At 55.4% G+C, this 18,459-nt stretch overlaps 1 protein-coding gene across 7 annotated transcripts in view; it reads left to right on the top strand.

The window, feature by feature from the left end:
* PPP2R2C (protein phosphatase 2 regulatory subunit Bgamma) overlaps nt 1-18,459 on the top strand; it is a 165,051-nt gene that overhangs the window by 82,717 nt on the left and 63,875 nt on the right. For 6 of the 7 annotated variants that reach the window (XR_014263881.1, XM_082462549.1, XM_082462550.1 and 3 more), the window contains exons 2-5: nt 1,480-1,577; nt 3,802-3,967; nt 6,556-6,668; nt 12,045-12,222. Coding sequence is in view for 6 of the 7 variants with exons in the window: in XM_082462549.1 (XP_082318675.1) it covers nt 1,480-1,577; nt 3,802-3,967; nt 6,556-6,668; nt 12,045-12,222 (555 nt within the window). In the remaining variant the exon portion in view is untranslated. The other variant, XM_082462552.1, reaches the window with a different exon arrangement.

Here is an 18,459-nt window from a genome sequence, read left to right as displayed (position 1 = left end):
TTATCCTGCCTCTGAAGCACCTTCCCTCTGTCCTCTTTCCTTTGGCCGTCAGAGCTGGCATTTACCTGTGGCTCAGAGGCCAGTGTGGGTCAGGAGCTGCCTCTGAAGGCACGTGATTGGAAAAGGAAAAGGCATGTATGGAATAGGAATTAGGACTGGGAAAACCACTCGAGGCTGAGAGAGCAGTTCTTGAGACAAAAGGTAGCTGGTATTTTGAGAATCAGCAAGGAGCCTGAGTCGGAGTGGGAGCGCAAGGCTGAGAGTAGTAGGAATTGGGGGAGGGCTGCGTTACCTTTCATTGAGTTAAAACACGGGGCATTCAACACTAACATTTTTTGTCACGCATCTGCCAGCCCCGCTGATCTAGGCTTGGTTGGGCTGGGTGAACAGGCAGCTCAGCTGGGCGGCTTTGCTGCGGGCCTGGGCAGGTCCTTCTCCAGGGCAGCGGCAGAAGCACAGGATGGCGGCTTGTCTGCCGGCGTCCTGCAGGCCACAGCCAATCACAGGGCACGGTACCCGGCCCAGGGTGGGAGGCAATGCCAAGTGCCAGGGGCAAGTGCAGGACAGGGTGAAGATTTGGGCTCCTGATGTGGCCTGCCTCGGGGGGCCACAGGTCACTCAAGGCTTTAGATACTCTGAAGACCTTCGCTTTTCCTCTATCGGTGGGGAGCGTCTAGAAGGGTCCGAGAAAGCTCCCTCTGGCTGCTCTGTGGAGGCCAGCTTGTGTCTGGGCCAGGAGAAATGGAGGGGATCGGATGGGAGACCGTTGCAGTCATCCAGGCGAGAGGCGGGAGAAGTGATGGAATCTGGATGTATCTTGAAGGCTGAGACAATAGGACTGGGTGTGGAGGGTGAGAGAGAGAGAGGGGAGAGTCAGGGTGACTCGAAGGCTCGGGCCCGAGCCAGCGGGAGGATGGAACTGCCTTCATCTGAGGCGGAGCAGGATGCAGAGGAGGGGGTCTGAGCAGAAACGGCCCATGAGTCGGGGTGGGGGAGGGGTGGACCAGCATCCTGGCGGCTGGAAGGAGGACACAGTACGGGGGCCCCAGCCGAGGGGCCAGCCGAGAACCTGCCTGGGGCTGCCGGGGGGAGTAGTCAGGTCTGCGGTTTGTTTGAAAGTAGATCCGTTGTGCTGAAGCCTGACCGGAGCTTTTGGTGCCTACAGGGTCCAGGCCAGGAATGTGAAGGTTACCGGGGAGCTCAGTGGAGGCAGGAAGGGGTACAGTTGGTCTCTGTGGCCCCCAGAGCTGGGCTAGTGAGCGGACACCCCCAGACTGCTTCGGGAGGAAGGGGAGCAGGAAGGAGGGAAAGACACCCGCGAACGGGTCTCTGTCCCACGGGCAGCGGGGAGGGGCGGGGCCCCTGGTCAGCGCTCCTGCTGTCCGACGGGCGCCCCGGGGCTGGGCGGGAGCAGCTCTGCCCACCTGCACAGCGCTGGGTCCTAATGAGCCACATCCTCCTGTCTCTGTTCCACCACAGCCGATATCATCTCTACCGTCGAGTTCAACCACACCGGGGAGCTGCTGGCCACCGGCGACAAGGGTGGCCGGGTCGTCATCTTCCAGCGGGAACCGGAGGTGCGGCGGGGCCTGGCGGGAGGGGGCCTACGCTTCGCCCGGGCTCGAGCCCGCAGGGGGCCTCTCGGCATCCCGCCGGGACGCCTGGGCTGGATGAAAGGGCGCCGCGGCACGCAGGGATGGGACCGGGCAGGCCCAGGGAAGGGGGGCCACCGGGTCGACTCACAGCACCATATTCTGAGCCCCCTCTGCTGAGTGGAAGTTTGCTGACTGGTCACGGTGTCCTAGACCCTGGAGAAACAGACTGCTGCTTAAGCTGCCCTCGGCCTGGGTGAGCTGGTGCTGTCCGGCCAGAGCCGGGTGGAGGGGAGGATGGACCCCTCCGCAGCTGTTGGGTGGCCCTCTGTCTGGGGCTGGCGCTTTTGCTCAGCCCCGGGCCTTGCCCCAGTGAGGTCTGTTGTCTGGAACAGCCTACCCGAGGCAATGTTTCTGAACCACTGGAACAACCTGGTGGTTAAAAGGCCCCATTTGTTGAGCACCTACTACATGCAGACTCGTGACTTCGTTCTCCACGTGCTCTTCCCATTTACTCTTCACTGCCCACCTCTGAGGGTGGGGACTGACACCCCGTTTCATAGATGAGGACGCCTGCAGGGTCACCCAGCTGGTGAGCAAAGACCAGGGATGGAAACCGAGACCGGGTGTGGTCTGTCACTCACACACCACCCTGCCTTTCAGGGCTGGGATTAGATGCCGAAGACAGGATCTAATGTGACACCAAGGTGCGGGGAGGAGAGGAAGGGGGGAGGGAAGGGGGAGGGAGGATGGGGAAAGCAGGGCAAGGAAGAGAAGGAGAAGAGGGGGCAGGAGGGAAGGATGCAGGGGGGAGAGGAGCTGCAGTGCCATCCTCCCCCCCCCAATTCCTCCGCATCCTCCCCAGAGGTGATGTTCCCTGCGGTCTGACGTCACCTGTGTTCACTCCCGTGACCCTCCCTCGTGACAGCCCTCGTGGTGCCATTAGGTGCTATTATCGTCCTCATTTTACAGATGAGGAGATCAGAGCTCAGAGGGTTGCAATAACTTACCAAGAACACACAGCCAGAAAGCAGATAGCTGAGAAACTGGTTATCTAATAAGCCTTGTACTGTGGCTGGAGCACTTTGATTCATGAGAAGGACCAGAGGATCCCACTGGGGATTGCAAAGCCAAGTCTCCTTTTTGCCAAATTGCAGAAAGAAATTAAATTGGAAGATGCGCAAGTTTCTCAGTTTTGAATATTTCTCCTTTAATTTTTTTCTTAATTCTGGTCCCACTGACCTTCTCCATAGCCAGTGCTTACAGGAGATGAAGTGAATTAGAGGCAAAAATATTGAAGAACTTTAAAGCTTTCCAAAAGCACAGCAGGAAAAGAAATATAGAAATAGATACTTTTGAAAAGCCAACAGAAGACTTGAAATTGTGCTTGGTTGACTGTCTTTGTTTTGCTCCCAGGCAGTTTTAGTTGTAGTTTCATGTTGTCATATAAACTCGAATTGTCTACCAGGAAGTGGTCCCTGGTACCTGCGAGGGACTCACCACCTCACTATTTTAGGGGCTCCACCGGGAGGTCCTTACTCTAACGAGCTTGGCTGCCTAAACCAGACGGGGACCCGCTCAGGAAAGTTGGGGGGAGGATACCCTATCCCAGTCTATCCCGATGTCTGTCTGACCTTGCAGGGTGTCTGGCCTCAATGTTTAACCTGCTCCAAAATGTGTTCATTCCTCGAGTCAGACCCAAGTTGGACACAAGGATGTGAGGAGCAGATCAGAGCCTTGGCCTTGGTGCCAGCCAGACCTCAGTGGAGTGAGTGACAGCACTTTGTGGACATGTGGCTTTGCGGGGGGGGGGGGGTGTCGATTCACCTCTGAGCCTCTGCTTGCTCATCTGTAAAGTGGAGGGAGTCATGGTGCCCATCACAGAGGGGCGTCGAGGACAGAATGAGAGGAGGCGTGAGAAGCACTTAGCTCAGTGTCCTGTGTACAGTAGGTGCTCAGTAAACATGAGCTGGCGTGGTTGCCCTTGTTCTCGCTTCCTGGACGGAGGAGGTGATGGAGCTTGGCCATGGCTGCACAGCAAGGCACTGGCCATTGAACAAGCAGAGAGTTTCCTTGGACCCTTGCTTGGATGCCCGGTCACCATGGCTGTTCCAGGCCCTGCGTGGGTCTGACCAGTCCCGTCCCTGTCCCAGTGCCGGCTTCCGCCCCGCCCCACCATCCTGGAGCTCAGGGTCTGGTTTCCTTGCAGAGTAAAAATGCGCCGCACAGCCAGGGCGAGTATGACGTCTACAGCACTTTCCAGAGCCACGAGCCAGAGTTCGACTATCTCAAGAGTCTGGAGATAGAGGAGAAGATCAACAAGATCAAGTGGCTCCCTCAGCAGAATGCTGCCCACTCCCTGCTGTCTACCAACGGTGAGGCGGCCGGGCCGGTCTGGGCGTGTGCGTGTGCATGTGTGTGCACGTGTGTGTAGGCATGCGTGCTCTTGTGCACACGTACTGTAGCAATTTGTCATCAAATGCCATTTTTCACCTCACGTTGTGAGCATTTTTCTAGGTCCTTCTAGGTCTTTAGAACTCCTGAAAAATAGTATTTTGAGCAGCGGGTAAATTCCATGCAGTGAATACACTTGCTCACCCTCTCCTGGTGGTCGGACGGGGGCTTGTTCCCTCTGCTGTAAATAGCAGCTCCTTGAGCGTGTCCGTGAATACTTTAATTTGGGGACGGACAAGAGAGGCCAGGTCAAGGAAAACAATGAACACTCAATTCAGACTTGCCTCTTTGTCCACAACCCCCAGAATCCCAGACCACCCCAGAGTGGAGGGTGTCACTGGATGATCTGGGGTCCTCAACAGATGGTGCAGGCGGAGCACTGGTTGCCTGGCCGCTGGCCATCTGCGTCTGGGAGACGGTACGCATCCCCAAGGAGGCTCGGCCAGACCCCTGCTTTGCTGTGGTCCACTCAGAGGCTGCGGTTCCTGGGGCCACCTTGCCTCTGCCAGCAGCGGGCCTGGAGCCAGAGGCCCCGCTTCCCACATTCACGTCCACCTCCTCATCCTCCTTTGCCTCTCATCCCCATCATAAAAGGCGCCTGGGGTGGGAGCTAGGAGGGTCCTGGCTTCTGTCCCAGCCTGGGGACCTTGGGGAGTGGCCTTGCTTCTCTGAGCCTCAGTTTCCTCACCTGTGCTCCCTCTGGAGTTGCAACAAGGGTGGAGGGAGGTGTTGCCCACCCAGCACCCCAAGACCAGCCAGTACTGCTCCAGGGTGGATGAGTCTTATAAGATGATGCCACCTGCCTTCCCAAGGGAGTCAGACTCCTTAGGGCGGTCTTTACGGCATCCCTGAAACCGGTCAGGCTCAACCCACCAACCCATCTCTGTGCCCGAAGGCCGGCTGTCCCTGCCCCCACCTGGCCAACACCCCGCCTCATCCCTTAGGCCTCCGCTGGGTGTCAGCTCCCACTGAGCCTTCCCTGACCTCTCAGCAGAGCAAGGTGTCCCTCCCGTGGGCCTTCCCACCCCTGCTGACCCTCCAGGGCTTGCCCTCTGGAGCTCCTGCCATTCTGATTGTCTGTGTCCCCTGAGGGGTGCCTGGCACGGAGTCATGTTCAGCAAACCCCGTCTCAGAGCCAGAGGGGCCCTTCCAGGTGCTGGAACAGAGGTAGTGGGAGGTCCCCCATCACCAGAATAGGTCACCCAGGGCAGGAGCCCCTAATGCAGTTAACACCCTGGCCCTGCCCCTTCCTCTTCTGAACTTGATGGCTGTTCTTGCCTCATAGGGTTTTGGGGAAGATGGAAGGGAATAACATTAAAACAAGCTTAGAACAGGGCCGGCAACTGAGCCTCGTTCACGTGCTGCTTTTTTCTTTTTAATCATTTAACAGAGAGTGTCATTCTCCGCCTGCCTCTTTGGAGGAAAGGTCAGCTTCAGGAATTTCCTAACACCCACACCCTCAAAGCTTCCCAGCCCCGGTTTTGAATCCCAGCTCCACCCTTTCCTAGTAACCTGTCCCTGGGCACCTGTCAAGCGTTTAACTGATAGCAGTTTTCTCCCCTTCCTCCTCAGGCGCGTGGAAGTGATTGTTTTGGCTGCTGTACGAGTCAGGGTTCTCAGAGAAACAGAATACGATGGGTGTATGTGTGAGTGTGAGTGTAGACAGAGATATGGATATAGATGTAGACTTAGATATAGATACATAAGGAGAGGTTTATTTTAAGGAATTGGCGCGCCTGACTGTGGAGGCTGGCAAGTCCAAAATCTGCAGGGCGGGCTGGAGACCCAGCGGAGGGCCGATGCTACAGCTCGAGTGTGAAGGCCACCTGCTGGCAGAGCTCGCTCTTCCACAGGGGACCTCGGTCATTTTTCTCTAAAGCCCTCAGCTGATTGGAGGAGGCCCGCCCACATTGTGGAGGATAATCTGCTTTAGTCCACGGATTTAAATGTTAATCTCATCTAAAAAAATACCTGCAGAGCGACATCCACACATTTGACCAAATACCTGAGTAGCGTGGCTTAGCCAAGTTGACATCGAAAATGAACCATCACAGCTGGTAAAGGTTACGCTTTTGATGTTCTTGGCAGGATTCCAGAGAAGTGAGGCTTCGGGAGAGCTGAGTTTCTGGATGGGCGGGATGCATCTCAGGAAATAGGATGCCAACGAAGGGTAAAAAACAGGAAGCTTCGTTAGTACAGTTTTTGCGGAAATTAGTTGAAAGACTGATAACTGCCCTTGAAAGGGTCATGCCCTTTGACCCAACGGTTTCACCTTTGGGATCAATTGGGAGGAGCTCGAGCACGATGACAAACGTTCCCTTTGCAAAAGTGTGCGTTGCATCAGTTGACAGAAGGAGTCGGATTAGAAAGAAACTTCATGCCCGAGAACAGGATACGGTTAAGTAACTTGTGGGTTGACGCGCCCTCATCTAGCAGACTCAGCTGGGTACTCCATTCTCCGTGCTGGTGTTCATCATGCGTCTTGTTTCACTTTGTTCTATTTTTAAAGATAAAACTATCAAACTATGGAAGATTACCGAACGTGATAAGAGGCCCGAGGGTTATAACCTGAAAGATGAGGAGGGGAAGCTGAAGGACCTGTCCACGGTGACGTCACTGCAGGTAAGATGTGGCACACGGACGGTTCCGGCAAGCGAAGAGCAGCTGTGCTTTGTTTATTACACGGCGAGGATTTCAGGACTGGAAGGGCCTTGGCGATCCGAACCACAGTCAGGTTCCGATCCAGAACTTAAGAAGCCGGGCTGCTTACTTGCTGGGTGGCCACCATCATTTTCCTGCGCTGTGCCTCAGTTTCCTCCCCAGCAAAGCGGAGAGGATCATCTTTCTTCTGGAAGTCTCGTGAGGATGAGGCGAGGTGATGCGTGTCCATGAAGCCCTTTTCAGCTGCACCCGAGGCTGGAGAGCACGTTCTCTAATCCCTTGTTACACAAATAGGGAAACAGAGGCCCAGAGAGAGGCAGCAACTCTCCCAGAGCAGCTCAGCTGAGCAAGTGGCAGAACCAGGAGGAGAACCTGTGAGTGGAGCTTTGTGGGTTCCCAGGCCTTTGCTGAGGGTCAGAGGGACACCCAGAACTTGTGATTCTTGCAGCCTTTACGAAGGCTCAGTGCAAAGATTGCCTTGATGTAAGAGCGGCCTGGAAGGTGAAGTGGCAGAGCCGTGTGAAGGTAAACTTTTGCTCCCAACGCGATTAAAAGCCGAAGGACTCATGTTTCTTCAGCGGGGAGGCTGGGAGATATGACAGAGTCCTGGAGTCACAGGACCTGGGTTCAAATCCTGCCTCCGCCGTGTCCTGGTGGTGTGACCCTGAGCAGGGCTCTTGGCGACCACGAGCCTCTGATTCCTCATCTGGAACAAGAACAGACACTTGAGCATGTGTCTCCCAAGCACTCTGGCTGTAAAATCATTCAGACCTCAGCAAAATCCTGTAGTGGGTATGTGATTGTCATCCCCATTTTACAGATGAGGAAACTGAGAGCTGGATCCAAACCCAGGGAAGTCTAGCTCCACAGTCAGCATCCAGTCTCCTCCGTGAAGTGGAAGTGAAGTTCCTGCCTCCCAGGGGAGCCATGGGGATGGTTAGCGGCTTCTTGCAGGAAGCACATTGAGGCCGCCTTGTCCGTCCCTGGCTTCCAGAACCGTGCCTGGAAGCGGGTGGGTGCTTTCAGCCACCCATGTGTTTGCTGGAGGTGCTGCCAGATGTATTCATTCAGCCACACTTACTGAGCACCTGCTGTGTGCCGCCCAGCCCTTCTCTAGGCACCAGGAGGCCGCGGTGAATGAAGAGTCTGAGGGCAGATCTGGTCTAAGCCTGGGACAGGCCCTGCTCAGGGAGGGGGCCTCAGAGTCCCAAGACTGAACGAGGATGAGCGTCGGGAGGTGACTACGCTCTTTAGCAGATTTGAAAGGTCTGAGTTCACATCACACGGAATGCTGTCTCCCTGGGTTCCTACCGTGGCTGTGTTTGCTGCTCCGAGCGGGCAGCGGTGCTGCCTGGTGCCGTGGTGGTGCTAAGGCCCCTCCAGGCCCCCAAACTGCTCACAGACCCACCCACCGCTGGTCAGATGGCTGTGGCCGTTTCCCTGCTCTGTGCCTCAGTTTCCTCACCAGCAAACAGGAGATAACGACTCGTTTTTTCTGCAACGGCTTAGCAAGCGCCCCGCACTCAGCACCCAGCTGACTGTCATAAATATGAAATGGCAATCAATGTTGTTCCCAGAAGGAGGAATAAATGTTTAAACACATTGGCCTCTAAATGACTGGCAAATTGCACAAATAAATTCTGAGAAAGCAGGGAAGCCAATTAGCTTTGACACTGAATAACAGGAGTGAGGGTGCCCCCCACTCCCCCCACCTCCAAGCCCCAAGAAAGTTTATGAGGGTTTCATCTGGTGGGAGGAGGCAATTATCACCTCTTGATTGGCCTGGCATTTGTGGCAGAGCCAGTGGCCCATGGGAATCTTGTTTATTTCCCACCCAGAGTCTGAGATTTTTCTCTGTATGTCACACACATCCCGAAATGGCACTTAACTGTAAACTAAGGCTGGAGGAGAAGAAAGGGGGAAAGAACGTGGGTGCCTGGGTCTTTCCTCATCCAGCCTCTCACCTTGTCTCCTCCCCAGTTCACCCAAGCCTCCCGAACCCTGTGAAGCTCTCTACCTAATCTGGGCCATTTGTGCCAGAGGCAGCTGTTATTTACCGAGAACCTGCTCTCTGCTAGGCCCTGTGCTAGGTCTCTGGGATCCCAGAGCTGAGCAAGGTGAGATTGAGTGCCTAACCCCAAAGTGTACCCAGACCCCCAAGGAAATAGACATGGAGTCACCCGCACACTGGAGGTCAGCTCTGTGACACAGGGACACACAGGAATGCCTTTCTCTACCTTGTTTATTTGGTGAACTCCTATTCATCCTTTAAAACCCTATTACCCTCCACCTCTGAAAGTCTTTCCTACACGAGCCAGATGAATCCTTATCCTTCGCTGTCCCCTCTAGCCTTTTGCATCCCACACTGCTCTGTCCTTAGTGTTCATGTGCCTGTCCTCCTGCCCTTCACCTTGACTACACTGTGCCTTCTGGAACGAGCACAGGTGCGGGGAAAGTTTTATTCATGAAACCTCCAAACCTTCAGGGCAGGTTTCTCTTCCCTCTTCCTCTCCTCTCTTTGCTTTCTGGCTTTGAAATATGGTCTGGGGATGGCAGTGCATGGCTGGAGCACTGGGTGAACAGTTCCAAGGCTGCCAGGGGAAAACAACGTTGCCGGAAGGAGGGGGAAGCAGACTGAGATGCTGAGACTTTGCTAGGCCAGCAATGCTCTGACCTTCTCCAGGAGCAGGTGTGGCTTGAGAGAGACTCCAGGGATCCCCAGAGCAGGTGGTGGCCGTGCCCTGAGGGAAGGGAAGGCAAGATTCGGAGCTGACGTAGAATATCTGACACCGGCGGACATGCGGAAGGCCCCATAGAGGGGCCCAGACACGCCAACACTGACACGCGGGCAGACAGTCCCGAAGCACAGACTCAACACAAGAACCACCCAGAGCCAGGTGGGCATGCACACCGATACTGCATACACACACATGCACACTTGGGCACATGAATGTGCACAGTGACACACTCAGGCATGCACACCCAGGCTCACGCACCCACACAGGCTCACACTGGGCGCCCTGGTACATGAGAACATCTCATGGCGGCTGCAGAGCTGCCTTTGTACCAAAAGGAACGCTTAGTGCTTGCCCACCCCCACTGCAGCACCAAAGCTGTCACCTCCCATCTCAGCTGTCCCCCAGGGAGGGACATAGCTCATTTGTTCATTGACTCACCCATTTACTCATTCACCTGAAGACCTGTCTGTGCTGGGCCCTGGGCTGAGTACCAGAGATACAGAGATGAACACAAGAAGACACACAGCGCCCCTAAGTGCTGCCCAGTCCATTGGGGAAACAAACAAGACAACAACTTACCACGTGGTCAAGGCCGTAATGAGGGATTACAGGGCCGTGGGAGCCCCAGGGAGCCCCAGGCCCAGCCTAAGAGTAGATGGGTTTGGGGGAGGTCCCTTGGGAGAAGGAGATTCTCTAGGGTCCCACGTCAGCCTGTTTCAGCCCCTCCCCATATGTCACCTCCTGGTCACCCTTCCAGCCGGGCACCAGCCCCTGCTGCCCTGTCACCCTATCCCCTCACCTGTTTTATTTTTCTTTAGAGCACCTACTGCTTCCTGAAACCACACACACACACACACACACACACACACACACGTGTATCAGCCTATTGTCCTCTCTCCCACGTGAGTGCAAGCAGTGGGTCCCCCATCGCCTGCTGCCCCCCAGTTCTGATTGGATTCATGCCATTCTACCTGGTGCTTGCTGCCCGGGGCTCAGGAGCCCTGCAGCTAGCTGACAAAGGTCTGCATCCCCCTTCACCGGAATCTGCTCTCTTCCTCACTCCGAGGATGGCCTTGCTGCCTCTCTCCTGGGCACAATTCCCACTGCCCCTGCAGCACCCCCCTCCCCCCACCCCCGCCCAGGGCCCACTCTGGAAACTGTGCCTGTGTAAGCCCTGGCTCAGCCACCCTAGTCGCCTCCCAAGGAGGGGGAGGAGGGCACTGTGGACCGAGTGATGTTCCAGGCGCACTTGACCTGCATCAACTCATGGAATCCTCACAGAAGCCCTGAGCAGGCACCAGCATTACCCAGTTTACAGATAAGGAAACTGAGGCCCAGAGAGATGAAGGCCGCAATGGAAGTAACACTAGTAAGTGGCCGGGCAGGGTTGAAGCCGAAGTCAGGTTTCAGGTCTACACCTTTGCACCGTGATGCCCTGGGCGCAGTCACACCTGGCTTCTGGTCCTGGCTCTGTCATTTCCTGCCTCTGTGACTTAGGAAGCCCAGTTCATCTTGGCATCCAGTCTTCTCATCGGTCACATGGGGATGGCAATGCCAGCCCTCATTTCCTGGGGCCAGGCCAGGGAGAGATGGATGAGGCCGTGTCTGTCTGTCTGTACCTTTGAAGACCTCACAGTTTACTGGAATGGGGAGTCGTGCCCAAAACACCCCGCAGTGCACACCGAGAGCCCTGAGAGCAGTGTGTGCAGCGTGCTGGAAGTGAGCAGGGATGTGGCAGGCTGTACATCAAAGGGCTGTTAACTCCAAATCTTGCAGGAGGAGTTGGGGTTCACTAGGTGTCCGAAGGGGGTGAGCATTCCAGGCAGAGGGTGCAGAGAGAAGCAAAGGCATGCTATCTGACACTGCCTCTGGGAGTTTGTACGAGTTCCGCTAACACCAGCGGCTGTAACAGCCCCAGGGCAGAGTACACAGAAATGTATTTCTCACTCCAGGAAAGCTCCGGTATAGGCATCCTGGATGGCACACGGCTCTCCTGCAGGGACACAGGCTCTTTCCATCCCATGTGCCTCCATCCCTAAAGCCTGGATCCTCACCTTCTGGCTGTGGAAAGGGAAGGGGGTGGAGAAGGCACAGCTGCCTCTTAACCGTTAAGCGTTGGCCCCCAAGTGCCAGGCATCACTGTGCTCACACCCCATTGGTCAGAACAGTCATGTGGCCACATCCAGCTGCAAGGGCAGCTGGGAAATGTAGTCCCTGCCTGGGCAGCCACTTCCCCGTGACAAGGGGACACAAATGTTTGGTGGACAATCTGGCTCTGCCACGGTATCTTCTCCTTCCATTTTAGAAATGAGGAAATTGGGGTGCAGAGGGGTTCAGCCATTCATTCAAAGTCACGCAGCAGGTTCAGAACCAATCCCAGGAGGCCAAGCAAAGGAGGCAAGGCTTCCCTGCAGGGCTGGTGCTGATGGACGTGGCCACGTGGCATTGCTTACTTCTGACACGGGCAGGATGGACACCCACTGGCGCGCTCCTGGCCTCTCCTGGCCTCTCCTTTTGATCACGTGGCCCTGGATGTTTCCTGCCAGCACCCCTCCCCCATCACCTCTCCCCCTGCTCTGACCTCCCCTCCTCCCCGCAGGTGCCCGTGCTGAAGCCTATGGATCTAATGGTGGAGGTGAGCCCCCGGAGGGTCTTCGCCAACGGCCACACCTACCACATCAACTCCATCTCCGTCAACAGCGACTGCGAGACGTACATGTCCGCGGACGACCTACGCATCAACCTCTGGCACCTGGCCATCACCGACCGGAGCTTCAGTATCCTTTCCTGCCGCGGCCCCACCGTTGACGCCGCGGGCCGGGTGGCTCCCGGGTGGGACGTCAGTTGGCCTGCTGTAAGCGAGCTGGCTTGGGAGCTTCTGTTTTGTTCAGCCTCTTCAGCGGGGTGCCTCCTGGCTCACAGTGTGTGAATGAGGCCGAGGTTTGGAATCATGATGAGTTTATGAAAACTTTACAACTGTGGCTGCCGAGGGTTACATTTGACCCCTCGTCTCCTCCAGGGTGGCCATCATCCCGTCATCTGGGGGCCTCACCGGGGACCATGGAGGGGGTGGAGTCCTGGGTCAGCCCTCCTGGACAAGGGGTGGTCGACCACCCTGAGACAGTCGACTGAAGGCTTCTCTGGACCTTCCTCCCTGGGCCTGAGGCAGGTGCATCAGTGTTTGATGAACAACCTTGGGGTCCCACCCAGGGCTTAGAGGGACAACTTGGGTGTCATAAGCCCAGCTGGATGGGGTCAAGGTAGGCAGCCCTGCTTGGTGGCCCCCTGTGTCTGGGCAATAGGATTATAGGATTGACTCCAGCCCCCACTGACTGGTGAAGAAAGAACATGGGCCTGAAGGGGGGCCCAGGCTGAGACTTGGCCCAATGAGGGCTACAGTGGACAGAGCAGGCAGGTTACTACCTACAGGTGTCACTACTCTACAAATAACAACAACAGTAATAATAATAGTAATAATGCACAGTGAGGCTCTGTGCCTGATAAATATGTGTTAATGTGAACTCAATTCATCCTCACAGTAATTCTGGGAGGTAGGTTCTTTACGACGAGGAAACTGAGTCACAGAGAGCCCGGGCTAACTTGCTTAAAGCTCACAGCAGCCAGTGGAAAGCTGGGTTCAAACCCAGACCCTCCAGCCCTAAGTCCTCATTTCCAACCTTTCCACCCAACTGCCCTTTGTGAAGGATGTTGCCCAGACGTGGGGTGGAAGAAGGTGGGATGACCCCCCCCCAAGAGCTGTCTCTGACTGTCCACTTGGTGCTGGGTGCCGGGTGGTCCTGGACTCCCGGAGCTGAGACCATACAGCTCCTGCCACGAGAAGCTCCCAACACAGGGGGTCGTGCCTGCTGTGCCGCCCTCTCACAGGTCAGGATCGGGCTGTGTCCCTTGGAGCAGAAGCCAGAACTGGGGGGGACGGAGTGGGGCAGAGAAGGGAGCAGTCTGGGGTGGGGTTTGGAGGAGAGAAGGAGTGACAAACGGCTTCTTGGGGGCCGAGAGCCAGAAACTGGCCAGAGACCACAGGGCAGGGAGACCTCGGAACCAGGAGGAAGGGAGCTGGAAGGGCTGAGAGCAAGCATCTGATGCTCCCTGAGCCCAGCAGGAGGGCGCAGGGCAAATGCCTGGGCTTCGGAGGAGCCATTGTGAGTCTCTGGGAGTCTGCTTCTGCCACCTTAAGCTCTGTGACCTTGGCGAGTCACTGCACCCCTCTTGAGCCTCGGTTACTAACCCTTCCCCCATAGGACGGCAGCGTTCAGCGAGCCCCCGTGAGACACGCCAACACCAAACCGGTGCTTAAAGCGTGTCAGGAAACATTAGCATCTGTTTCCTTCCTCCCTCCTTAGTGCTCAGGGCCAGGAAGGCAGAATTGAATCGGGATGGTCGGGAAGGTTCCAGGAGGAGCTGGGGCTGGAGCTGCTTTGAGGGGTGGGAGCTCAGTCTGGCTGGATGGAGAGGGCAAGGCTGGGCTGGTCCTCTGCTGGACCCTCCATTCAGGCTCAAACCCCAGCAGGTCCCACCCCTATCCCTGGTGCTTAGACACCAGCTAGTCAGGGGTCAGAACACCCCTCTCCAGCTGGCTCACCCCAAACAGACATTTACTGACTTATGGAGCCAAGAGAGCTGCAGATGCAGACGGATCCAGGGGCTCAGACAGTGTCGTGGGATGGCTCTCTGCTTCTTGCTTCTGATCTCTGCTCTGGCTTCAGCCTCCACACGGTGGTGACTTGACACCAGCAGTTCAGGCCGCGCCCTCCCAGAGTAAAGTCCAGGAGAAAAGAGACCCGGTCTCTCTGAACTGTCCCACCAAGTCCCCAGGTGGCACCCCATGGGCTCTGCCTGGGCCTCAGGGGCACCCCTGAACCCATTACTGTTGGGGGTGCAATGCTCTGGTTGGCCAGGACCCTCCCTGGTGCCGGAGGGGTCAGCTCCACCTCCAGCACAGTGTCTGAATCTGGGAAGGGTGGTCTCCTTGGGAGAAGCACTGCTCCAGGAGCTGGGGGCCCCTCGTGGTGGGCGGCACAGACAGACATCCACTGCCAAGTCTGAGGTGCTGACCTGCTTCCCAGCAGAATAAAATGAGGAGTCACACAGGAACTCCAGGTCTGCAAACGGGGCAGGCGTGGGACTCACGGGACTGCGGCTAGCCGTCCTCAGCTTCCTGCACAGCACTCTACAGTTTACAGAGCAGCTTGCCATTCACAGTCTCACTTGGCGCTCACAGTGGCATGAAAGCTGCCAATCAGTGGCAATGTTATCATCACCCAACTTTACGGATGAGGAAATGCAGGCTTGGGGAGACCGGGGTTCGGCCCAGAGTCCCCCTGCCCGGGACAGAGTCCTGTGGCCTAGCCCAGTACTCCTTGCCTTGCCCTCGGGCTGCAGCCTTGGGACGGCGGCACCCACCCTCCTGGACCCTGGGTTTCCTTATCCTAGGACTAGGGTGGGGACCGTAAACCCTGACCAATTTATCTCCCTGGGCTATTATAAGGACTCAATGACACCGTGAATGCTGAGGCCCTGTAAAAATTGCCAAGCCCTGCAGCTAAGGGATTGTTTAATTTCGTTCATTTAATCATCAATTCCTCTTCTGTCTCAGGCTCCATGCTGAGCCCCGGGGACACAGGGACAAATAAAAGAAACTCAGCTTCTTCCTCAAGGGCCTCATGCACTGCTGGGAGACCCAGCCCTGACCTGGGTGGTACCAGTGGTGCCATCCTTGCTGTAACTCAGGTCTACACACTGTGCCTAGGCTAGCAGGGAGGACTGAGAAGGAGGCAGGGTTAAGATGCTCCCAGTGGCTTGAGGAGGCTACCGAAGGGCCCAGGGTGGGCGGGGGTGACGTGATGAGGCAGGAAGGTGGGAGGTGGCCGGGACAGCTGCAGCGGGCCTGGCTGATGGTGTGAGTGGGGGACTTCCTCCTGGGGACCACGATCTCCAAACATCGATCATTTGCAAACCTCCTTTGCAAGTTATTACTACATCTGTACACCGTGCGTTCTTTCATTTGCTTTTCCAATCTTTTTCTGATTTTTATTAATTTTCTTTAAATCAAGTAGCTTTAATTTTGCCTAAATAAATGCATTTTGAAAGGGACTTTAATTTTACTACCATAAATGAAAGTGAAACATATCACATACCATAAATAGGAGGTAGCTATAGAGATAAATGCCATGGAAAAAAAAAAAGGGAATAAAGTCCATCTTCAGCCCTGTCCAGTAGAACTTTCTGTGATACTGGAAAAGTTCTCTATTTGCACTGTGCGGTACGGTGGCTTCCAGTCACGTGTGCCCATGCAGTACGTAAAATGTGGCTAGGGTGACTGAGGAACAGAATTTTTTATTGCATATAGTCTGAATGAATTCACATTTCGAGTTAAACAGCCACATGTGCAGACTCCGTAAATGCTGCGTGTTAGACCCCGAGGCTAGTTCTTTCTGTCAGACGTGGGGATGAGGAAGTACTTCAGGTGTTAGAGATACGATCCCGCAAACAGAGACCTTCTCCCTCGTTCAGCAAAAGGACTAGAAAGTATCAGTAACTGAAAGCCTTGCTTGGTGTCTGAGTCTGTGTTCTGAAGACTGTCTACCTCCCCAACTGCTGTCAGGTGATAAGAAGCTATCGATGCACTGGTCACCTTGCAGGGGGCCCCCTGGGGCTGTGGGCGTATGTTGTGGGTGGAATGGATTCCAGCAGACGAGTCTGGAAGCCAGGAGACCGAGTAGATCCAGGGAGACATGGAGATGGGTAGGGTGGAGACTGGCCATGGGCAAGAAGCCGGGAGGTAAATCGATGGTTAAAATATAGACTTTGTAGATATGGGGCTGTATCATAACTGACTTTTGGACTGAGGTGGCCAGAGGGCATTGGAACAGGTTACTTGTTATTAAGGAAAGAGGACTAACCCATCCCAGAACTGCAGGCAGACCTGCCCAGTCACTACTGCCAGCTTCACCTCCTAACACAGATTGTGCCCTGTCCACACACTGGAGGGTACACCGTTCACCAGTATATTTAGTGAGCACCTACTGTGTGCCAGGCCCTGTGCCCAGTGCTTGAATTAAAGAGGCAAAGATCCATGCCCTCCTGGAACGGACATATAATTTAATGTTGATAAACCATTAGTATAATACACAAGCAAAATATCCAGTACATGAGCAAGCGATACGTGCTACGGGGAACGAGTGGGACCAGTGAGCACAGTAGAGTGAGTTTTTCTCCAGCCACGTTTTGCTGCATGGCTGCAGGGGCAGAGTAGGTGGAAAGGGAGCCAGGGTAGTGGGTTTGCAAAGTGAAGATGCATGCATGGGTCTGATGGCATATGCAAGGGAGTGAAAATAATGGTTGTCTCCAGAATCTAAGCCAGGTGAGGAGGTGACAGCTAGTGACAAGAGGGGAGCATCAGTGCATTGGGGGTCCCCGTGGGATGCCAGAGGGGCTTCTCTGGCTGCAGATCTTGCCACATAATTCTGTTAAACCTGTGTGTAGCCTTTAATTTTGTGAAAATGAATTGCTAGTTGATCAAAATATACAAATGTTTTGGCCCTTAGAGATAGGGGAGTGTGAGCATTACAGAATGCTGGGGACACCAGGGCCGAGCTCAAGGCAGCCCTTGCCTGTAGAACCTAAGGACCAATTAGGCAGACAGAAGCAGCTGAGTGGAATCTCCAGGGTATGTGGTGGCTGTGGAAATGTCCCTTGGTTAGATCAGTTCATCAGGGAATGATGTTGCACGAGGCGCTCCCCATGGCCTGCTGTGGCTTGGCTACCAGAGTGACAAGACACAGGGACCCAGAGCAGAGACACCTGGCACCGTCCCATGGCGTTCAGCCTCCCCTGGCAAGAAAGGTGTCAGGACTGCGGGTCGTAGGTGTGATGATGGGTCTGATAGCAGCCAAGTAATTAGAAAAGGCGTTTCATTTCCAACGTGGGAGGAGGCCAGAAAGGCAGCTGTGACTCCGCGCTGAGCTGGGGAATTGCTCTGAATTTTGAAACACCTTTAGAGCAAGTACCTCCTGGGGGATTCTGGACCTAGGGGTTCGCATTCCTTTAACTCTTGCTCTTCAATGTCCCTGATGCTGCTGTTCGGTCCTCAAGGCCACTGGGAGTTTTCTGCTATGTTACCATCTCCTTGTGTCCAAATAGTAACACTTTCTACTTAGGCAGAATTGATTTTTAGCAAAGGTTTTTAAGAGAAAGGAAAATGGAGAAAAAGTGGGCATTGTTTTCACCAGTAAGAATAGTGATAAAGCTGACTCAGAGGACCTTTCCTCTTCTAATTCTAGACTTGGCTGCTCTGAACAGAGGGAGAGGAGCCTGGGACTTCCTGAGCCTCTGCCGTGTGCCAGGCACGTACCCGGTGCAGCGCCTCTGTCTGCCACCGAGGCTTCCAGCCTCCTTCCTCTCTCTCACCCACAGAATGGAAAGAGGTGCCAAGCTCTTTCCATTCTCCCCCGATGGCTCTGGAATCATGCCTTCCTCTCCACCCTAACCAAGGCCCAGCTCAGGTCGTACCGTTCCTGCCTGGACCGTTGCCTGAAGCCCACCTTGCCCAGCCAGCTGGCCCTCTACAGAGCTTTGAGAGTGGCTCGTCAGAGCCTCTGGTCTGACCACATCAGTCCCCTGTGTAGATCTCTCAGTGGTCCCCAGCAGCATCTGGAGAATGTCCAGATCCCTCAACAGTGCCCGGCAGCTCTTGGTGACCAGCCTTTGCCCACCTCCCCAGAGTCCTGTGCGTCAGGCTTGCCCACACCTTCACGTCACTGGGTTTCCCTTCGTGCTGCAGGGGTGCGGGCGGTGCCCTGCCTTCCGCTGATCCTTCTCTGGAGGAGCCTTTCTCCCTCCTGTAGCCTGGCTGGCTCCCGTTTGCCCACATGCATCACTCACAGCCCCCTTTGCCTGGTCGCCTCTGCTCTGTCCACTCTGCACCCCTCCCAGGCTGGTCCGAGTCCCTCTGGGCCCACACTCGCTGGTCACAGTGGGCTTTCGTCATCTGTTAG

The sequence above is a fragment of the Balaenoptera physalus genome (assembly GCF_965194825.1).
Source record: "Balaenoptera physalus genome assembly, chromosome: 5".
Taxonomy (NCBI): domain Eukaryota; kingdom Metazoa; phylum Chordata; class Mammalia; order Artiodactyla; family Balaenopteridae; genus Balaenoptera; species Balaenoptera physalus.
The sequence above is the reverse complement of the archived record's forward strand: the minus strand, read 5'-3'. Positions and strand labels throughout refer to the sequence as shown.